At 31.6% G+C, this 21,686-nt stretch overlaps 2 protein-coding genes across 2 annotated transcripts; one reads left to right on the top strand and one right to left on the bottom strand.

The window, feature by feature from the left end:
* The first annotated feature begins 5,071 nt into the window (after positions 1-5,071).
* Positions 5,072-7,929, top strand: LOC107427787 (putative clathrin assembly protein At1g03050). The gene is made up of 2 exons (XM_016038175.4): positions 5,072-6,011; positions 6,695-7,929. Exons 1-2 carry the CDS (start codon positions 5,303-5,305, stop codon positions 7,819-7,821), a joined length of 1,836 nt encoding a protein of 611 aa, XP_015893661.2. The 5' UTR covers positions 5,072-5,302; the 3' UTR covers positions 7,822-7,929.
* A 523-nt stretch (positions 7,930-8,452) lies between these two features.
* On the bottom strand, positions 8,453-19,767 carry LOC107427778 (phosphatidylserine decarboxylase proenzyme 3). Its single transcript, XM_016038161.4, has 21 exons — positions 19,235-19,767; positions 19,010-19,089; positions 18,847-18,871; positions 18,346-18,405; positions 17,732-17,800; positions 17,456-17,548; positions 17,321-17,371; positions 16,909-16,992; positions 16,301-16,392; positions 15,278-15,433; positions 15,080-15,164; positions 14,155-14,266; positions 13,244-13,344; positions 12,220-12,267; positions 11,058-11,204; positions 10,130-10,225; positions 9,937-10,011; positions 9,717-9,809; positions 9,272-9,358; positions 9,131-9,181; positions 8,453-8,808 (listed from the first exon to the last, which is right to left on the bottom strand). The coding sequence occupies exons 1-21, from the start codon at positions 19,481-19,483 to the stop codon at positions 8,662-8,664; spliced, it is 2,001 nt and encodes a 666-aa protein (XP_015893647.3). The 5' UTR covers positions 19,484-19,767; the 3' UTR covers positions 8,453-8,661.
* Between the last annotated feature and the right edge of the window lie 1,919 nt (positions 19,768-21,686).

The following is a 21,686-nucleotide window of genomic DNA, read 5'->3' as shown; positions in this document are numbered from 1 at the left end:
CTTTCAAAAATGGTTCCCACTTATAATTTTATATAACATATAAAACAATCAATTATGTTTTGTTATCAAAGAAAACAATGAAAGTAAACCAAGAGCACAAACTCTTTATAGTGCATTTTATTCTAGCTAGGGCTAGCTACTTTGCTTAGACTTCTCCAAGTAATTAAAATGATCATTAATTAGTGTCCAATTTTTGTTTTAAATATATTTTATTTGTTCTTTTAGGATCATTATAAACTGCCTAGATGATGTGTACTAAACCCACATATATTATTTTTATACTCTTAATCAAAAACTAGCAAGTGACACACGTCTCCATATATAAATAAAATATTAACCAATTATATGGATACCCATCCAAATGTTAGATGTCACTTTTTAATAATGGTTATTATTTACTTATTTTTGCTTTTTTATTATTACATCGTACAAATCGTTATTTTTTAAAAAATTATTCACTAAATATCTATTTGTAAAAATTATTCGATCGAATCTATGTTCGGAATCAAAAGTTTTACCAACCTTTTTGCCCATCTTACCTTTTAACTAGCTAGCAAAGACACATGCACCTAGATAAAAGTCAAACGGAAAGTGGAATATTTTTCTTTTTTTACCATTACAGTAATTACTAATCGAAAGGGTGTATACATACATACATACATACATATATATATATATATATAAAAGAAAAATATTATTTGTTTTTCATTGATGAATAAGTAGAAACTTATAAATCTCATGATATTTATTATTAAAAAATATATTTTTAAAATTTTAAAATAATAAATAATAAAATTAAATATTTTTATTAAAAATTTTCAAATAGATTGATGAACTCATCAATAACAATAAATAGCAAAAATCTTATTTATATATATATATATATATATATATATATATATATAAAGCTTTTATACTTTAATTGGCGCCTTGTGTGTCACTTTCAATGGATCGGTCCTAGAAATTAATCAAGAAACACGTTAAATAATCATCAACACATTTTTTTTTTTTCCTTTCAAGTGCGTTTTCAGATTTTTATTTTTATTTTTTTTAAATTTTTTGCTAATGATGTTTTCCTCAGATAACCAAAAGATGGATATTTATATACATACATATATATTCTCATTTATGCTCAAAGGAAAGAAACAGTTAATAAATTTTCCTTCTTTCTTTCAAAGTCCTTTGTCTTTTCCTAATTAAATAAATAAATAAAGCACCTTTCTTAAAAAAAAAATTGATATATTATTTGGAATTGGCCTATGAAAATTGATATAGGAGTACCTAAAAATATTCTCTTCCCCGAGAGAAAATTTGATTTACACCCTCGAAGTTTGGTAGAAACTTTATCAACACCTCATAGGTTTGATAGAAATTTTATTAACACTTTAAAGGTTTGAAAAATCATTACATATTCATTGAGGTTTCATATATTAATTATCATTTATCATTCTTAAAGTTGATCAAATTGATTTACGAAAAATCTATTATATCCTTATGTGTCAAAATAAATGTTACATTATTAGTCTATTGTCGACAATTTATAATTGTGTACATAAAAAAAATATATATATATCATTTACTATAAATTTCATTTAAATAACAATAAAGAATATAATTAAAAAAGTAATAATGATAAAGATTATAATTAAATAGTAATAAATAAAATACAGTTTTAATATGTATATATTATTTTATAAAAAGATCATAAAATAAAATTTTGATATTTATTTTGAAAGGGGTAAAATAAAGTTTTTATAAATCAATTTACTTAAAAATCAGTTCCAAGATTGTAAATGATAATTTTTCCAATCCTCAGGAGTGTAAGTGATAATTTTTTAAACTTTACAGATATGAATGAATTTTTATCAAACATTGCAGGCATAGATGAGATTCTCCCCCTTGTTTGGCTCTCAATTGTTGAGGCAAAATAAAAGTTTTTGGGATCCCATCCTTGATTATGCTTTCTTTGATATAACAATACACATATGATCATTGTTAAGTAATTTTCTTTGTTGCTTTTGACTCAGCTTGTTGATTATAGTGGTCGAGTACAGAAAGACAAATCATGCTTTTTGTTGATGGAGTTTTCTTTCAATGGATTCTCCATTTGAGAAAAGTAAGGATTTATGAGCTTCTTCTGATCTACAAATTAATGAAGACAGTAAATTGGCATTATGATTAAGAGAGACTATATCACTAGCCTTAAATTTATTACAAAAAAAAAAAGAAAAGTTCTATACATACATATACATATGGGTTTAATATAGTGAGGGATTTTTAGAAATGAACTATAAGTAACTGTCATTTAAAACTGTCATATCACACAAATCATATAGATTTAATGGTTATAAATATTGTCATTTATAATATTTTTCCCTATGTCCCCACTATATGATCAAAATTGTATATATATATATATAATGATCTACTAAGCTGCCTAGTTAATTTTTATCATTGGTTATCTAAGAATAAGTCCGATAAATTATATATGATACTATAAATTTAAAAAAAAAAAAAATATATATATATATATATATATATATATATATATATATATATATTAATATTGAATAAGTAAGAAAAAGTAAATCCTTTAAAAGAAATCAATTAAATTATTACATGATGCTAAATAATATTGGACTTTTTTAAAAAAAAAAAATTATGCATTTCTTTATAATTATTCTCATTTAGTTTTATGTCATGTTAATATCTTGCACTATAGGTGAATTAAGTAACCCACTAGATCAAAAATCTCTAATATATATATATATATATATATATAAAAGGAACCTATACAAAGATACTATAAGAATAACATTTACAACCATAAAATGTATATGATTTTTATAATCTAAATGAGTCTTTCATAACTTTTTTTTATAAGTGACTTACTATATGAAAACAAATATATATATATATATATATATCACTATATAGGTCCACACCAAACTGTCGTTAATTTTGCGCCGATCAATACAAGAAAAAGTTAAAAAAATAAAATTTTCCTCAAACAATGATTCCCGGTAGGAATTATTCTACTTTCAAGACAAAGGGAAAAGAAAAAAGTTACGAATATTTCAAATCTTAGTGGTTGTCAAAAGAAAGTTAAAACGTGCGAGTAATTCTTTTATCCATATATAAAAAAGGTTTCCTGCGAACATTGACCTTCACTTACTAATCTTTATTTATATGGTTCTCGTAACCCTTGAAAAGTGAAAATATTGGTTTCTTTTTTTCTTTTATTTTTTTTAAATGTTTTTTTTTATATTGGTTTCTTTTTTTCTTTTATTTTTTTTAAATGTTTTTTTTTTTAAAAAAAAAAAAATTGAACAGAGAATTAATCGAGAAACACGTTAACTTTAATTTGGCGGTGTGTGTCATTTTGTCTTGGTGTTTAAATTTGCTTTTCATTATTGCATCGCATCTTAGAAATTAATCAAGAAAAACGTTAATTAATCATCTCGTCCAAAAAGAAAACAATCTAGTGTGTTTTTATTCTTTATTCTTTAGTAATGATGTTTTTGTAGACATACCATGTAGTACTTTAATGTTGACTTGGTTTAATTATGCAGTAATAGTTACTAAAACAATTATTAAATTTATATATCAAATGATATGTATTAAAATATTATTAATTGATATATTCATATAATTTAAATGTAAAAAATAAATTTTTAAATGAATAAATAAATTGAAAAAATAATTTAATTAAATACTATCATATTACTTATTACTTGCTGATAAATAAATTCAATGAATATATTATAACTCTAATATTATTGTGAATTATTAGCTTGACCAAAAGAGGAATATATATATACATACATAAATGTATCATTCTCATGTGAAGGGAAGAAACAATTAATTAATTCTCATTCTTTCTTTCGAAGTACTTTTGTCTTTTTTTACAATTTTCTTATAAATTTTGTCACGGATTAAAAGGGGTTGGCCTATGCAAATTGTTTTGGGAGTACTTCAAAAAATTTCCTTCCCTCGTTGGCTATTGATTGTTGAGGCAAAATGAAAAGTTTTGGGATCCTATGCTTGATTGTGTTTCCTTTGATAACAATAGATATAGCATTGTTAAGTAATCTTCTTAATTTGTTGCTTTTGTCTCAGCATGTTGATTGTAGTGGTTGAGTTTAGAAAAGGCTAATCATGCACTTTATTGATTGAGTTTCTTTCAATGGACTCTCCATTAGTTTGGAAGAAGTGAGAACTAATAAGTTTCCTCTTTACAATTAATGTAGATGGTGAATTGGGATGAAGATATTTTATCTTCATTTATGATCGATCAATAATAGAATATTCATTTTTTTAATTTATTTTATATTTTTGTTATCGTTTTTAAATAAAATGGCATCATCAATGGTACCTGGCAAGAATGAGAAAGGATAAAAATAAAATAAAAATACAAAATAAAATAAAAATCATTATTGGTAAATTGGCACTCACCAAGAGAGACTCCAAATCACTAGCCAATAGGTCGGTGCATATTTTTTCAGGGTTATTGAAGTATTTAACTAATATATAGTCATTATGTCCACAATAAAATGTGGGTGCAATATGCAACAAAGAAAGAAAGAGTTATAAAAGCACAATTTTCCTCAAACAATTTTTACCAATACGAATTTTTCTACTTCAAAAGATAAAAAGAAAATTAAGGAAACAAAACATGAGCTTAGAGTAAACGTTAAGGGAGTTTACACGTGTAAGTAATTTTCTAATCCATAAATAGAAAATATATATTTTATACAAAACATGGACCTCCAATTTACTAATCTTATTTACGTGGTTCTCGTAACCCTTGAACAGGTCAAAGGAAACGACAAAACAAAATGTAATCTTTGTCCGACTTCATTTTAAAACCAAATTAAAAACAAACCAACAGAAAGAATAAAATAAAATAAAATAAAATCTTAAACACAATAACTAAAGTCCATAAACATTTTCAACTAGCAAATACAAATCAACCACGTGGGTTATTATCTCCCTCTAATACTCCACATTTCAATGCCATAATGGTGCTTAATTCATGGTTGTTCGAAAATCATCATACTTAGTTTTTGGATCAAAGAAAAATCAAAAGAAGTTGAAGAGAAGAAGAAGAAAAAAAAAAAAAAATTCAAAAGAGGAGAAAAGAGAGAGCTGAAACACTTGAAGAAAAAAAAGCTTTCTTTCTTTCTCTTCTTTTCTTTTCTCTTCCATTTTCTTTTTCCTCCAAACAAACATCCATTAATAAAATCTCCAAAAATAAAAAATAAAAAAAAACATATAAATATATAAACCAAATCAAAACTCCATGGCTCCTGGCAAGTTAAAAAGAGCCATTGGTGCTGTAAAAGATCAAACAAGCATTTCCATTGCCAAAGTCGGAAACAGTGCTTCATTAGCAGACCTAGATGTTGCCATTGTTAAAGCAACGAGACACGAAGAATATCCGGCGGAAGAGAAACATATCAGAGAGATATTGAGCTTGACATGCTATTCTCGAGCCTACATAAGCGCCTGCGTAAACACCTTATCTAGGAGGCTGAACAAGACCAAGAACTGGACCGTGGCTTTGAAAACCCTAATGCTGATCCAGAGGCTGTTGGCCGAGGGAGATCCGGCTTACGAGCAAGAGATCTTCTTCTCGACAAGAAGGGGAACGAGGTTCCTCAACATGTCTGATTTCCGCGACGCCTCCAACTCCAACTCGTGGGATTACTCGGCGTTCGTGAGGACTTACGCATTGTACCTGGATGAAAGGCTTGAGTTCAGGATGCAGAGCAGGAGAGGCAAGCGAAGCGCCTTCGGATTCGATGACGACGATGACCCAGACGCTTATTACAACAATAACAATAGAGACAAAGACAGAGAAAGAGACAGAGACAGAGATAATAATAACAACAACCAGCAGATATGTGTGAGAGCCACACCGGTTCGTGAGATGAAGACCGAGCAAGTGTTTTCCAGGATTCAGCACCTGCAACAGCTCCTCGAGAGGTTTTTGGCTTGTCGCCCTACAGGTTCGTATTTTGTATTTATATAATGTATTCGATTTGTATATGTACGTTTGTGTGTGTGTGTTTACATAAATTATAAGCTATTCATGTGCATGAAAACTGCAATTGATAGCTTGTATACGCATGCTTCAATGCCATGCTTATCTATATATGCATGAGTTCTTTCATATCCAATATTACCATTTTAATGCTTGAGAAATTTGTGTATAAATTGAATGTGTTGATTTTTAGTAATTTTTCCCTTCTTGTGTTTTAAGTTTGGGTTTCGATTTATTAAAATGATGTACATGTATGTATTTATATATATATATATATATATATACTTGAAAAATTAAATTAAATCGTATTTTCTTTTAACTTTTCAATGGTCAAAGTTGACGAAAGCTCATTTCCTGCAACTACAATGTCCATATGCTTAATTTTATGCTAACCAAAGGCCAATAAAAGGAGCAAATTTCAGATAGTCCTGGGATTAGAGTTGGTAATCCAGAGACAATGATTGTTTTTCCTGCAAAACACTGTAACTATTCTCCTAATTAGTTCCTTAATTTAGTATCTTCCCACCAAAAAATATACCCAATACTTTTTGGAACATTTTTTGTTACTTTTTAGACACACTTGATTAATTATGTGAAATTTAATGTTACTAACATTTTTGTATATGTATGTATACATATACAAAACAGGTGCAGCAAAGACAAACAGGGTTGTTGCAGTGGCTCTTTATCCCACAGTGAAAGAGAGTTTCCAGATATATTATGACATCACAGAAGCGATGGGCATTTTGATCGACCGCTTCACAGAGCTTGAGGTGTCTGAATGTGTCAGGGTCTACGAAATCTTCTGCCGTGTCGGAAAGCAATTCGACGAGCTAGACATGTTCTATAGCTGGACCAAAACCATTGCCATTGCTCGCTCCTCCGAATACCCAGAAGTCGAAAAGATCACCACCAAGAAACTCGAGGTCATGGACGAGTTCATTAGAGACAAGTCGGCTTTAGCGCAAAGTGCAAGAGCAACATCCGAAGAGAAACCCGAAGAGCCTGTGAAAGAAGAAGAACCAGAAGAGGATATGAACGCCATTAAAGCTTTACCAGCACCGGAGGATGTGGTCGAACCCGAAGCCGAAGAAGTTAAGGAAGAAGAAGAGCCTCCAAAAGTGGAGGAGGAGCTCATTAAGGTACCACAACTAACAGAGGGTGATCTTTTGAACTTGGGAGACGATGCTCCAACAAGTGAAGAGCATGCTGATAAGTTGGCTTTGGCTTTGTTTGATGATGGTTCATCAGCAACTGCTAGTTCTGGTACTACTACTGGACCTGGTTGGCAAGCGTTTTCAGAAGAAACCGCCGATTGGGAAACAGCCTTGGTTCAATCTGCGAGCGGATTGCAGCACCAGAAGGCAGCACTTGGCGGTGGTTTTGATATGTTGTTGTTGAATGGAATGTATCAGCATTCAACGAACACATCAGCAATGCAAGCTCCTGGATATGGAAACAGTGGAAGTGCCAGCAGCGTCGCTCTCGGATCAGCTGGACGACCCGCAATGTTGGCGTTGCCAGCACCGCCGACGTCCAACAATCCGGGAGCTAGTACGGTGCAAACAGACCCGTTCGCCGCCTCAATGGCTGTCGCACCACCACCTTATGTGCAAATGTCAGACATGGAGAAGAAGCAGAAGCTGTTGTTGGAGGAACAAATGATGTGGCAACAATATGCAAGGGATGGAATGCAAGGACAAATGGGATTTTCAAAATTACAACAAAACAACTACAATAACTACAACACAGGAGGTTATACACGCACTTACTGAAAAAAAATTAAGAAAAAGCTGAGATATGAAGGAGAAAAAAAACAAATCTGATATTTCTTAACCTTGCATTTTAGAGTAATTTAATTCCCTTACATTTAATTTGGTTCCTTTTTTGTTTTTTGTTTTTCATTTTCATTTTTCTCTTTGACCTTTTCTTCTGTCTTTTGAGACAGACACTTTTGTTTTGTGAATGAGGTTGAGGGGGTATATTACTATTCGGGGCCCGAAACCCATTTGGAGTATATTAACTATTAATAGGTAAATGCATGTTTCATTTTAAGTACATTAACTTTGGAATTATAATTCACACGAGGGCACTGAAATGAGAATGAAGTACTACATACCAGTTTTCATATGCTTTTTTATGTTGCAGAAGAGCATGATTCTCTGTACATTTTGTTTTCAAACACATACATTGCCATGGTGTAACAATGTGCAAGTGATTTTTGTAAGTAACAGTTTAGACATTGTCATTCTTCGTTGTTCCACAAATAGAACAAAAATTACAAATTCAATATCATTGCACTAATTGTGATTGCGTTATTGAGAATTAATATCATAAACTTGTTTCATGAGCAACTAATTACAAAGAAAAACCTGGCTTCAGCGGGACTAAACTTATACGCAAATATATAAAAAAAATATATATATATATATATATTATTATCTTAATCTTGTTAGTAAACTAATACTATTGCCACCAGCTACTCACCATTTTTTAATACCAAAATGACATGTCAGCATCTTATTGGTCAGGTAGTAGAACCAACAAATAAGACATTGTCATTTCAGTCGATATCCAAAAAATTGGTATAATAAGTTGGTTCCTACAGTATCTCTCTAATCTTGTAACGCACACCTTTCCAAGTTTGGCAGCCCATGGTCGTATGCTTTCTTGGAGACACCCAACTTCATCCCAACAGAAACCAAGGTCTCAAGCGACCTGGCACTATTCTCTAGAAGGTCCTTGTCGATCTCAATCGCATTCTGCAAAACATAACACAGGATAAAGAAGCTAGAAGGAAATTACCTTTTGTATACAGCTAAAATTTTAAATATGTTGCCAGGTGATGCTAACGAAAAATGCATTCATTTAAAATTGCACAACTTCTGGTTGTAGACAAGATTTTAACTTCTCGAAGAGAAATATCTCTGCAGATAAACTTGGAAAGTGGAATTTTGGAAAATGAACAGGTTAATGTGTTAATGTCTTAGAACAGAAATTATATTATTTTAGAATAGCTCAAAGAAAACTGAATTAAGGTAGAAACTCTATTCATATTCAACAGCCGTACACTCTAATACTAACCTTTTCGAAAACACAGATTACCGTGCTTCCACCAAATGAGAAATATCCAAACTGTAAATGTATGCAATGTCAAATTAGCAGTGACAACGGAAAAGATAAGTAAAAAAGAAACACGAAGGAAATTGTATAATAAATTTTAACCTCATCTCCCTTCTTGACATAGTCACCCGTCTTCTTTAGAAAGGTTATGCTGCCAACCATAGTTGCTCCAATTGCTACAAATGCCACCTGCAGCCAAAAGGTTAGAATATTTTACAACTAAGTTGTCATAATCTTCTTAATCTGGAAAGAATGAAGTTTCTGTTAGCCATCCACAGCTAAACACTGACGGGATATAAAAATGAGATCTAAATTCGAAGCCATGAACGTAAATTAGACATTCAAGTATGAAAAATGTATCATTCATCTTTCTAGGTTTTTTCTTGTCCTAATACAGCACAGCACAAGCAGTGCAGTAACAAATAATGTGCAAAACATTTTCCTTAGTCCAGATGCTTAAGCAAAACTCTCTTGAATATCCAACCTGTTGGTTATCCCCTATAATTTATGCAAAATTCTGGAAAGCCAAATGACAGCACTGACAAACCTTCCCAAATTCTGCAGTGGAAATAGTAGTTACAACGCGCTTATTCTCTGTGAAGACATTACAATATTTGCTATTTATAGCTATGGGGTTAACCTGTAAGAAAATAGCAACTTTAATTATTACTAAATAAATAAATAAATCAGAATATGAAGTCAAACAAATGACGACATATTGAGCGACATATCAATTAAGTATATCTTATAAGTCTTCTTCCACATACTGTATATAAACACCCAGGTATGCTGACAAACTTCCCAACTGTTCCAGTAACAGGAACATGGAACCGATGATAATCCTGAAACAATTGAAGATATGAAATTTTGAAATAGAATACAACAATGTATAAAGTTGAAAATCATGGTATATTTAGAAATAAAATAAAATAAAATAAAATACGTTATCAAGATAAAAACCTGAGGTGCCAAACGAAATATGACCAATGTTCCATCAATAAAAGCACTTGAACTGATTTCTTGCCCAAGAAGACCTTGTATTGAAAACTTGCGACCCTAGAAATAGAATGATGAAACGAAGATTTATCCAGCAGCTTAGATCAAATTGAACTATTATAAGGAATATTAAAAAACATTACACATGAATAAATTATGCATAAATGCCACATTATTTATCGCACCCCAGTTATAATTACATATGGATATCTCATGCACCAATTATCTTCCCAAAACTTCTGGGTATAGATACAAATGGACACCTCATGTTATTTCAACTCAAATGCATGACTGATGTTGTCCAATTTGATTAGAGTCTCAAATCAAGTGTGTGAACTGATGCATATCTATCCAAAACTTCAACTAGAAATGTTTTTTTCTCTAATCCAATGCTTTGCATTCCTATGTAGAGGATTTAGAGCATTTTCAGCCATCAAGCCCCACACTTGCAGTAGCTGGAAAATGTTCAAATACAAGTGAAGTTCATAAAAGCTCTCTAATAGATGCAACTTCAGGGGTTTAGCTGTATAAGCAATGGCATGATTACAGGGGGGCAAAAAAATAAAAAATAAAAAAATTCACAATTCAGATATCAGTTTGAGGTTAAATGCCCCTTATAGTAATATGACAAATACGTCACTGTAAGATGCATGTATGCAATAGTAAGTAAACCACTCTTTTAAATTATAGTACTTCCCCTAAGCATACAATGTGAATTAGTGTTCACTTCAATCTTTCGGTTTTTTGGTAAATTAGTGTTCATTTAAATTATTTTATCATCAATCATCCAACTTTTTTCCTTTAAAATAAACATGCAAATTTTAATTATTAAATATGGAAAAAGAGAGGCAATAAATACTATCTACAATATTTGTAAGTAGCAAAAGAATACCTTAATCCAAAATCTTAGACTGTCATCAACACATGTAAATGCTGTCAAACGGCAATCAGCAGCACAAATGGCAACGTTATCATCTTCCATGCAAGCAATTGGTCTTACACCAGGCTTCAGCTCTCTCACAAAGAATTCATTAAATGTCTGCACAAGAATAGCTCACTTAATATTACAACATACAAGGTTCTGCTGATGCTATAGATATGTCATCACCCCATCCAAAACTCATATAAACCAAGCAAAAGGCACTAGCTTATCCCTTCAGCAGACAGCTGAAAGCCCAACAAAAAATATGAGCTTACCCCCAATTTGAGGTTAAATTTATAATGGTAGATGATATCAAATAGAACAAGGGTTGAGCTGAATTTTAAGAGGAAAGCAAAACTAAATCCAGTCTAACTGTATTTAATAGATAATGTAGGACACCATTGATAAAATGCAAGGTGAATAAACTTTGCCAACTGTTCTGGATTCTCCAAGTCTTAGGACTCTGCTTTAAAAGCCAATTGTTTGCAGTTACTAGTAATAGATAGTTGTGCTAATTGTGAGAAGTACTACTAACCTATAATGATTGTTTCATCAAATAGGTACATGAGTTGTATGGGAACTGATTTAGGCACATGGAATATGATTCATTCACAAGAGATCTAAATCACTATCTCTTTCTAATTAAATGCATATTCAAACACCACACAAAAACTCCATCCACCATTTTTGAAAAGGTGACAGAAGGTCAAATACGATTTAGGCCATGTGATTCTTGTTCTTCCTTCTAATATCAGTCCACATCTTTGGACTGCTAACCAATAGAGAAGTTAAATTAAATATTCAAATTCCAACTACTGACAGAAGGCTGATGTAATGAACAGGGCTTTGAAGAACAGTATCCTACAACTCTCAAATAAATCAGCAAGATTATATCAGAACAACCAGTCGATTCAAACAAATTAAAGTAACTCTATTATTATTTCAAATCAAATCATGGACAAAAATATTGTACATCTAAGTGGAAACAGAGTTTAGCCTGTACTTTTCATTAAGTAGGCAGAAAATATACATATCTACACTTTATAACAACATATTTGATCCAACATGCTAACACATATAATTCATGGAAGCAAAACGATGAATATCATTTTAAATTAAGGTCTTAGCCTACCTTAAAATGTTCCAAAGGGTGCTTGACATCAGCTAAATTGATTTGATCCTGTAGCACCATAGATAAACAATATTGTCAGCAAGAGTGATGCATCAGGATTGCATAAAAAAACTTCAACACCAAAATTATGTTTAAAAACACAAATTCATTACTCGTCAACGTGTTTTACTGACAATTGCAAAAAATATATGAAAGGCATTACAAGATCAGAAGGGAAAGAAAAATTACTAAGAAAACCTCAATCCTTAAGTTACATGCATTCATAACATTTTTGTGAAATGTAATCTAATGTACCAACAAAAAAACAACCAAGAACTATTCTTGGAAAAAGCTCCATCCTTTGTAGAGTGGCTCAGTAGATAACTAAGTTCTAACCATGTAACTAGACGTAGTAGAAATCTGCGTGAACGATTCCACTTCAACAAATTGAAGGAATCAGAATATCACTAAATGGTTTTAAGTAAAAATAGTTTTCACCAGTGATTTTCAAATCCAAATGTATATGATGCAAAAAAAAAAAAAAATCAGCTCTTAAATTCCAAATGATATATGGAATATACTACTCGAAAACTGTTTATCAGGATATATTCCAAAATATCAGAAAAAAGAAGAAAAATATTTTCCTTGTCCATGAAAAACCTTTAAAACAAATTTCCAAATCCTTCAATACATTTGGAAAACAATTTTTAGAAACTATGCAACCAAATATGGATCTAGTGATCTATTGTCTTCAGAAAACAGAAAGGATAACAAGTGCAGGTGTAGCTTATTTATCATCACAAACATACAAAGTCTCCTGCCTTATTTTCATTACTTTAGGATACACCATCATTTGTGCATTCCATTTGAACATGTTTTCCCACACATACTCATCTTGGATTACATAGAATCAATGTAACAGCACCCATGCGCATAGATATGGATCAAGCATCACAACATGTTCAGAAACTTTATAACCCTAATGCACAAAGTTTGAAAGAATTCAATTCAAGAATATATCATTTATGAAGAAATATTGTCATGCCTTAAAAAATTCAACAAACTTCGGTATATCTTTAGCAGATTCCAATGAATTCATCTTCCTCCCCTGCTTTTCGGAGATGCTTTGCAAAATCTCCTTCGCCCCTACATGCAGATGGTGTCATAAGAGTCAAAGAATGGAGGGAAATTAATTAGAGAAAAACCAAAATAACAAAAACCTAGCCAGAGAATATTAATGCAAGAGTTAACTCCATATCAAGACTATCGACTGCAATCAAGCAAGAAGCACAAGCTTAATCAATGAAAACCTTAATTATTTCCTCTAAATTTTATATTTTGGATTTTTAATTTGAATCAAAATCCTTCCAATAACTACTCAACATTTTCATCAAGCGTGAACACTGAATGATAATTAGTTCTTGCTTATAATCATTAAATCAACTAATTAAATGACTATAAGAGCAGCTATTCATATTATTAATGCTGGAAAAATAAAAAATAAAATAAGCGAAAAACAAAAGTAATGAATAACAATAACAAAAATGCTATGGAAATATGCATGTAATGAAATAAAACAGGAAGATGAGATACAAGATTTAAAAAAGCATTTCTGATTATTTTTCAATAGTTCAATGATAGATCAACATCAGTAGAAGATGCGAGCATAAGAAGTGAAAAACATGCACAATAATTGCATGAAAGGACAACATCTAAAGACTGAAAATTAATAACTGTATTTCATATAGAGCACTGTTAATACTGAATCCCATTATCCCCAGAATAATTTACTAATTAGTTTTAGTCAAATTCTCAATCTAACACCAAAATATTCCACAATTTGCAGAAGCAATTCAATTGACTCACAGGACAAGTAAATGGAAGAGGCGGATAGAGAGATAAATGTAATCCATACACATACAGTATTTCTAGGTATTAAAACTAATTAATAAATACCTTTACCAACAAGCCCAAGCCCTACTTTTGACTGGTAAATGGCTCTCATTGACAACACAATTTTTCCATCAATTAATTCTTCCACAAGCCTCTTAGTCCTCCGATCAAATACCTAAAACAATAAACGTTTAATAAACAGACAAGAAAAACTGAATTCTGAGATTAAAGAAACAAGTTTGTATTAAAAAAAACACAAAATACAAAGGGGTTTTTAAACAAAGGGCAGCCATTCCTTTACTTAAAATAATCTTTTGAAGAAAAATATGCTCAACTCTTAGCTAAACAACAATTACTTTTTGAAGACAAGGTGGTCGTTTTTTAATAGAATAAAACCTATGTAAAAATAAGAAAAATAAAGAACAGATAACAATTCTATCAAGCAACTTAATGCATTGTAACAACTAAAAGGCATAGAGCACCTCTGTCTTAACATGTATGGTGCATTGTAGATAAGACAGATGAATAAAACAAAATGCAAAAGTATTAACTATGTCATGATTGAAACTGGCAACAGTATCCTTGCATCAAAAAAAGACTTCAAGTGGAAGCAAAAAAAATTAAAAAAAGACTTCATGAAAACTTGTCACAATGGTAAAGCATCTCAAATTCAAATCTGTGTTCTTTAGAGCAACATCTTCACGCATACAATATACAAGCTGCATACAGAAAAAATATAGGGCATAAAACAAAATATACAAGGCCAACGGAAGAGTAGCATAATGCTGCTTAACAAAGTAAGGCCCAAACTTAATACCCTTACAGGAAACCAGCTTCACTCTTTTAAGGCCAAAAAAAAAATAAAAAAAAAATCTTACAATGTAAGAACAGATCCTAAAGCTTAAACAATTGAAAAGGACAAAATCAAAACCAAGAAAGGATACCAGAATTCACAGAAAAAACACAAAAAGAAAAGAAGAAAGCATACCAGAACATGGGAAGCACTTGATCCTTTGTTCAAACCAACATCATAGGATGAAAAATGGGCCCATTCACTTAATTTGAACATCCACCTACAAATATGTGATTTGACCTTAGCATTCCGACATTGGGATTGGGACATTATTTCAATCACAATGATCATACTAAAACAAACCATATCCCCCTGATATGATAAATTTCTCACCCATATGAGGCCTCCTTGTCAGTTAAAAATCCTCCTGTCATAACTTGGTTACCAGTTCCTTCATCGAAACACAGGGTCAGATGAATCATGTTGTTCAGCTTATCAGAAGCTTCCAGAATTTCACCACAAACAGGACAGCAAGTCATTATTGGTTCCCTGGAACACATTAATGTATAATACGAGTTGCTTCATTTAGAATCTAAGATTAATATCAGGAAAAATATTATTCTTAAGTCACCATCAATTGAAAGGCTTAAACAGTTAAGAAGTGGACCCAACTGTGAAATATCAATCTAACATATATACAAACTTAACAATTTGCCTCCTGTGTAGCACATTCAATAACAGGAAAAAATGCAGGCCTTGCATGTCCAGAATAAAAAATTACAAAAAGGTTAGGAGGTTCCAACTACAAGACTAGACAAACAACCAGATATTGATTTTTCCTTAAGTTGCCACCAATTTTAAAAACTCCAAGTTGCTAAAAATGGTTACAAGTATGTATATCAAGTTAACACAAACATGCACTAAACAATAACCAATTAATAGAAAAAGGTCCACATTTCATATACAAATAGTAAGCCCTGAAAAAAGTGGGCCATTTGATATAAATTATAAAATCTCAAAAGCAATATTAAACTATACTAGAGAATAAAGATAACAATCTTTAGATGTGATGTACATTCAAGAATCGGCATTCTCTCAAGTAAAATACAGGCAAAAAGGCAACAACTATAACAAGAATGATATTTTACTGAGATGGAATATGGGAAATTTAAGCATAAAACTCAACAGATATCAGATAATTACAGCATATCTAGTTGCCGAATGTTAAGACATTAAAAATGGAAATATTCAGCAGAAGATAATTACACAAGACAAATGATTTTTGTTATCATATGAACCAATATGAGATGAAAAACATAATGGGAGATGAAAATTGAAATTTTTGTGCCTAGACATCAAAATGGAACACCACAACATGATCCAGACCAATGGATTTAAAATTTATATACATCATACCGTTCTTGTTGAACAGCAAGAAGTGAAGCCAGTTCATCCAAGCTAACCACACCATCCCCATTCAAGTCCGCCTCTTTAAAGAGTTCCTCTTTCTGATGAGCAAGGCAAATGATAGCTAAGAAACTGAAAATAAAACGAAAGGGAGAAAGAAAAACAAGGATAGAGAGAGAGATAAAGAGAGAGAGAGAGAAGAAATTAACAAAGACAAGAATAAATAATTTCACAAGCAGCATTTGGATCAGAGAAGATTTAGAGGTGGACAACATCATATTTTGAATTAGAAAACCTATAACAGTTGGGTAGAAGCACTTTAAATATAAAACAAATATATATATATATATATATGCCTTTTAGACAAAAGCTAGTGGATGTTCAACATAAAGGTTGAGGCGGTCACCTTAGCTATCTATAAAACATGTTATTTGAAAGCCTGAATTCACAATTCCCAGAAACAGAAAAAGAAAATACAGTAAATCGTGTTTTCACTTCCAAACCCAGCTATTCAAAACTCCAAGAAACTTCCAGATAATTTAACTTTAGCAGGCCTGTATTGATACCAAAAGAATTTGTGAAAACAGATTCAAAGAAGTTAAGTTACAAATACATACCTTAGCCACTGCCACTTGATTCCCAAAAGCATTAATTAACTCAGAAAATTCAGGGAATGAAAGCTGCCCATCTCCATTATAGTCCTGTATAGAGTATGAAGGCTTAGATATCCATATGTCACATTAGAGGGTGAACACAATAACTTCTTCAGTAATAGTAATACCTCCGAGGAAACCATCATAAACATATATACAAAATTTAAGTTTAATATTGAAAATTACACTGATTCCTAAGTGCCTATGAATACGCACTCATAAAATGATTTTCACACTTAAAAGTGTTACATATTTTCAGTCCTATGACATTTTTTTTTCTACTAACACACATTATGTTTATCAATATAGCAACTATAACAAACCAACATTTTGTTGAAGTAACCATAAGATCTAATAGAAAATCATTTAAACATACCACGATAGATAAGATGCGCCTTGCAAAACCTTTTTCTGTTTCAACTGGATCCTGTCAATTTTTTCAAGTAACCATCAAAAACCATAATTACTAACTAATTAATTCCACTAGAAGGATATGTCACTTCTTGCACACCTCAACAGAGCATGAAATGTGGATTTTGCCAACCACCACATTTGGTGTTGATGGATCTAACAGGTCAAATATTTCATAGTCAGAATCCAAATCCTGCAAATCATATCATGTCATATGTCACTGAAGAGATGGAGACAGAGAGGAGCGAGCCGCGTCATCTTAATAAAACTCAATAATGATTATGTGGAAGAAATTTACAAATACAAATTGGATTTTAATTTCTTCAGTAATGTAGAAATCCAAATGATGATTAGTTCAATAACAAATGTCACTCACCCGTGTTAGGAATTCAAGTAAATTAATCTCACAATATCCAATGAGCTTGTTGCTGGACAGTTTATTGGTCTGCATGGTATAGAAATTATAAAATTATTATAATTTCTACAATTCAATTAACTTAAAATAGAGAAATCTATTGCAATTTTTCAGAACAAGGAAAAAAAAAAAAAAAAAAAAAGGGGTGGCATCAAGCTTTAATGCCTAAACATGCCAAAAATTGAGAGGGAAAAACACAAGCACATTTATATATATATATATATATATAATACATGTGCAGCAGATGGTAACACATAAAAATGCAAGTATCATACTCTGGGCCACCAGAGACCAACTCAAATATGGACATGTCAGCAACAAAATAAATACAAATTTCAAAATAACACCTATAAATTCATAATAAATATATGCCAAACTCCATATTTAGTTTCAAAATAACACTTAAGCCGGATCGCTGTACTTCACAGAACCAGCAATTTTTTTTCAAACATGCACAACAACTGCTTTTGTAGCAAATTGAAGTAGAAGCTAGCAACCACTTTCCTCAACAAACAATCTTGACTTATTTAAAAAGTAATGCGATGAAAAGGGATAGTGTAAATTAAGTTGTAAACCTCAAAGACGGATATCCTAGCAACTTCAGGCCCATTCTTCTCCAAAAGCAGCTTTTTTTCCTGTTAAAAAGGAAGGCAAGGTTGGCATAGACAAAAGGGTTACTTTCAAAACAGTTTGTTTATACCAAAAAGAGAAGAAAAAAGGAAAACGCAAAAAAAAAAATAAATAAATAAATGATACAGCAAAGTTTCTATCACTTTGTGACACCAAGGTAGACAAAAGGGTTACTTTCAAAACAGTTTGTTTATACCAAAAAGAGAAGAAAAAAGAAAAACGCAAAAAAAAAAAAAAAAAAAAAAATGGTACAGCAAAGTTTCTATCACTTTGTGACACCAAAGAACGGCACCATTATGCAGCCCAACCCCAGTACCATTTAGCAACTGCCACGTGACAGTTAAGGGTCATATTGCCACGTGGCAGTTGATAAACGGTGCCAGGCCAAACAGTGACTTCACGAGTCGAGCTGAAGAGCATTTTCCATGGCTAAGAAGGATACTCACCGAGTTCCAGACTGGTTTGTCAGTGCTGCAAGCCACCAACCAAAAAAATAAAATAAAAATAAACAAACATGGTATATGGATTAAAATACAAAAACAAGATTAAATTAAATTTTGTTTTTGAAAAAAAAAAAAAAGAAAAAAAAAAAGGTAAGTTTTGTTTTACGAGTCTGAGATTTGGGTACGAAACGTCTGTTCTCCAAAAGAAACGCAAGCAAGCCACTTGTCCCTGAATTTCATCTCCCCCTGTACACACACCCAAAAAACAAAAAAAAAAAGTGAAAATGAATACAAATCATTTTTTTTTCTTCTTTTTTATACTCTCTTCCTGAATATAATAATTGCTAATAAAATTTAAAATTTTGAAAAAAAAAAAAGAAGGGAAAATTACACGGATAAGAGTGAGAAGAGCGATTCCGGCGAAATGATCAGCATCGAGAAGTTTCTTATGAGAAGACGAATCGCTTCCACTTCCATTTCCATTTCCATTTCTAGTTCCACTTCGAAGATGACGAAGACGATTCCGAAGATGATGACGTTCAACCCGCAGTTTTTGCTTCAGCCTCGATCGCCTCGACTCTTTCCTCTCTAACGATGACGACGACGACGACGATGGCTCTTTGGAGTTCTCGTTCCCCATTCTCTCACCAACTCACTGACTCCACTCGCTCTTATTCTCTCTCTCTCTCTCTCTCTCTCTCTCTGTGTCTCTGTGAAAAGAAGGCCTTTTTTCAGAGAAGCTATCTTTCAATTTCAATGTTATAAATATTGTGTCTCAGATATTCACTCATCCGTAGACCAAAAGGAACATTCTTTAAAGTTCATACACAGAAAGTGGATTTCCCATTTTCATATGTCTTTTGGAATTTTCTGTTTGGAAACTTTTTTCCATTTTTATTATTCTTATTATTATTTTTTTTCCTTCTCTTTTCCTTTTCAATATCAACCAACCATTCCATTATTCATTTTTTGGAGGGACTCATTCTCATTTTTCCCACTTCCCAATCAAAACTGAGTGCAGTCACTCATAAATACTTTATAATAATAATAATAATAACAAAATTCAAGATAGAAAAAATTTGGGTTTTAAATTAGAAAAAAAAAAAAAAAAAAAAAAAAAAGGAAGAAAAATTCATTATGGGTCAAAATGTAATAAGAAAGAGAGATTGGTCAAATCAATGTGAAAGCTACGGGCGAAAGGTTTGAAGTGCTCAATTGGCAACTGATGTGGCGGCTATAATTGAAGAATTGAATAATTCCCACTGAAACATAAAGTGGGGTCCATCTTTTACCTGATAGTTTGCCGCTGTTATGATTATTATAATTAAATAGAGGGCCCACCATTTCCCACCCAAAAAGAAAAAAAAAAAAAAGGAAGAGTGCCCATCGTTATCTCAGTGATAACTAACAAAAGATTTTACGAGAAATTCACAGCCTTTTTTTTTTTTTTTTTTTGTTTTTTTAATGAAAAGGAGAAATTCACAGCCTTATATGTTTAGCTAATCCTGAAAGAGTTCTTCCAGTACATGAAGAAGATAGAGAGAAAGTTCTTTACGTTCAGTGATTTAACGCTTGAACATCTGTGGTGGCTGAGAATTAACAAAGTTCTCCATGAAAAAAAATGTTATTTTGTTTACCTCATCTCCAAGTCTGATTCAGCAAGTCAACATTAGAAGGAACTATCTCCAACATGATCTCATTAAGATTAACACAGATGCAGCCGTGAGAAAAAAAAACAATAGCTTGTTGGCAATGATTGCCCAGAATAGAAGAGGAGAGGTATTGCACATCCATACTTTCAAATCTCTCATAACTATTCCTGAAGTGGCTGAACTGGAAGCGGTAGAGAAAGCTTTGAAGGTGGCAATTGCGCAGGGATGGAACAGAGTGATTGTGGAGTCAGATGCTCTCACAGTTGTGACTGCTTTGTCACAACTGTTACTAGGTTTCCCTAGATCAGCTAATAAGTTGGCCAACTTTGTGTGTAAATGGGCGGCAGACCAGTGTTTTTTTGGATCCGGTGGATCCGAATTGGCTGCCAACTTCATGTTTTGTTGGCATGATTCAGAAAAATGTATCTCTGAAAGCTTTTTAAATCTAAACTCATTTGTAGCTTTACATTTTGGTTTCAATGAATTTCAATTTCAAACAAAAAAAAAAAATATATATATATATATATATATTAATTATGCCAAGGCAGATATTCTTTTTAACAAATTATATTCTTCAGCCAATCAATTTAGCAAGTATTTATAATTACCAAAAAAGATTATAAAGTACTTATGTATGAAAAATTACTATTAATGTATCAAATTTTTGGATACAGACTATTATAATATGTTAATAATCATAAATTAATTTAACTTAAATAAAAATCATGAATAAAATCAATAAAATAATATTATATCAGATGATATTTAAAATTTAATGAACAAATTTAAAACATTAATATTATTTGTAAAAGACTGTACGCTTATTTTGTCTTTGCCCTTTACTTCGCCGTGTTTGTGGCTTTGCCCTCTAGCCCGCCTTGTTGGTAATGAATTGTCCGACTTTGGATTCCATACGACATTACTGGAATGAGAAATTTGGTGGTAGAATGTGAACTGATTTGTTGTCGTAATGCTAATGAACATTTTGTATATGTTCCATAGTTTAAGTGTAACTTGGAGCAAGTAATTTTGGAAAAATCTTGATATAAATGAATTCGAACAAGTTTCTTGCTTGGATGTTGGAGAAGTGGATGAATTCCATCCAATTTTCTACCTCATCCACAAGTTGATTATTAAAAGTTGATAAATTACTTCAAAGCATGAATTGGAGCATCCCAAAAATGTAAATGC

Source organism: Ziziphus jujuba, chromosome 9 (genome assembly GCF_031755915.1).
Source record: "Ziziphus jujuba cultivar Dongzao chromosome 9, ASM3175591v1".
In the NCBI taxonomy this organism is placed as follows: Eukaryota; Viridiplantae; Streptophyta; class Magnoliopsida; order Rosales; family Rhamnaceae; genus Ziziphus; species Ziziphus jujuba.
This window is presented reverse-complemented; position numbering and strand designations above follow the sequence as displayed.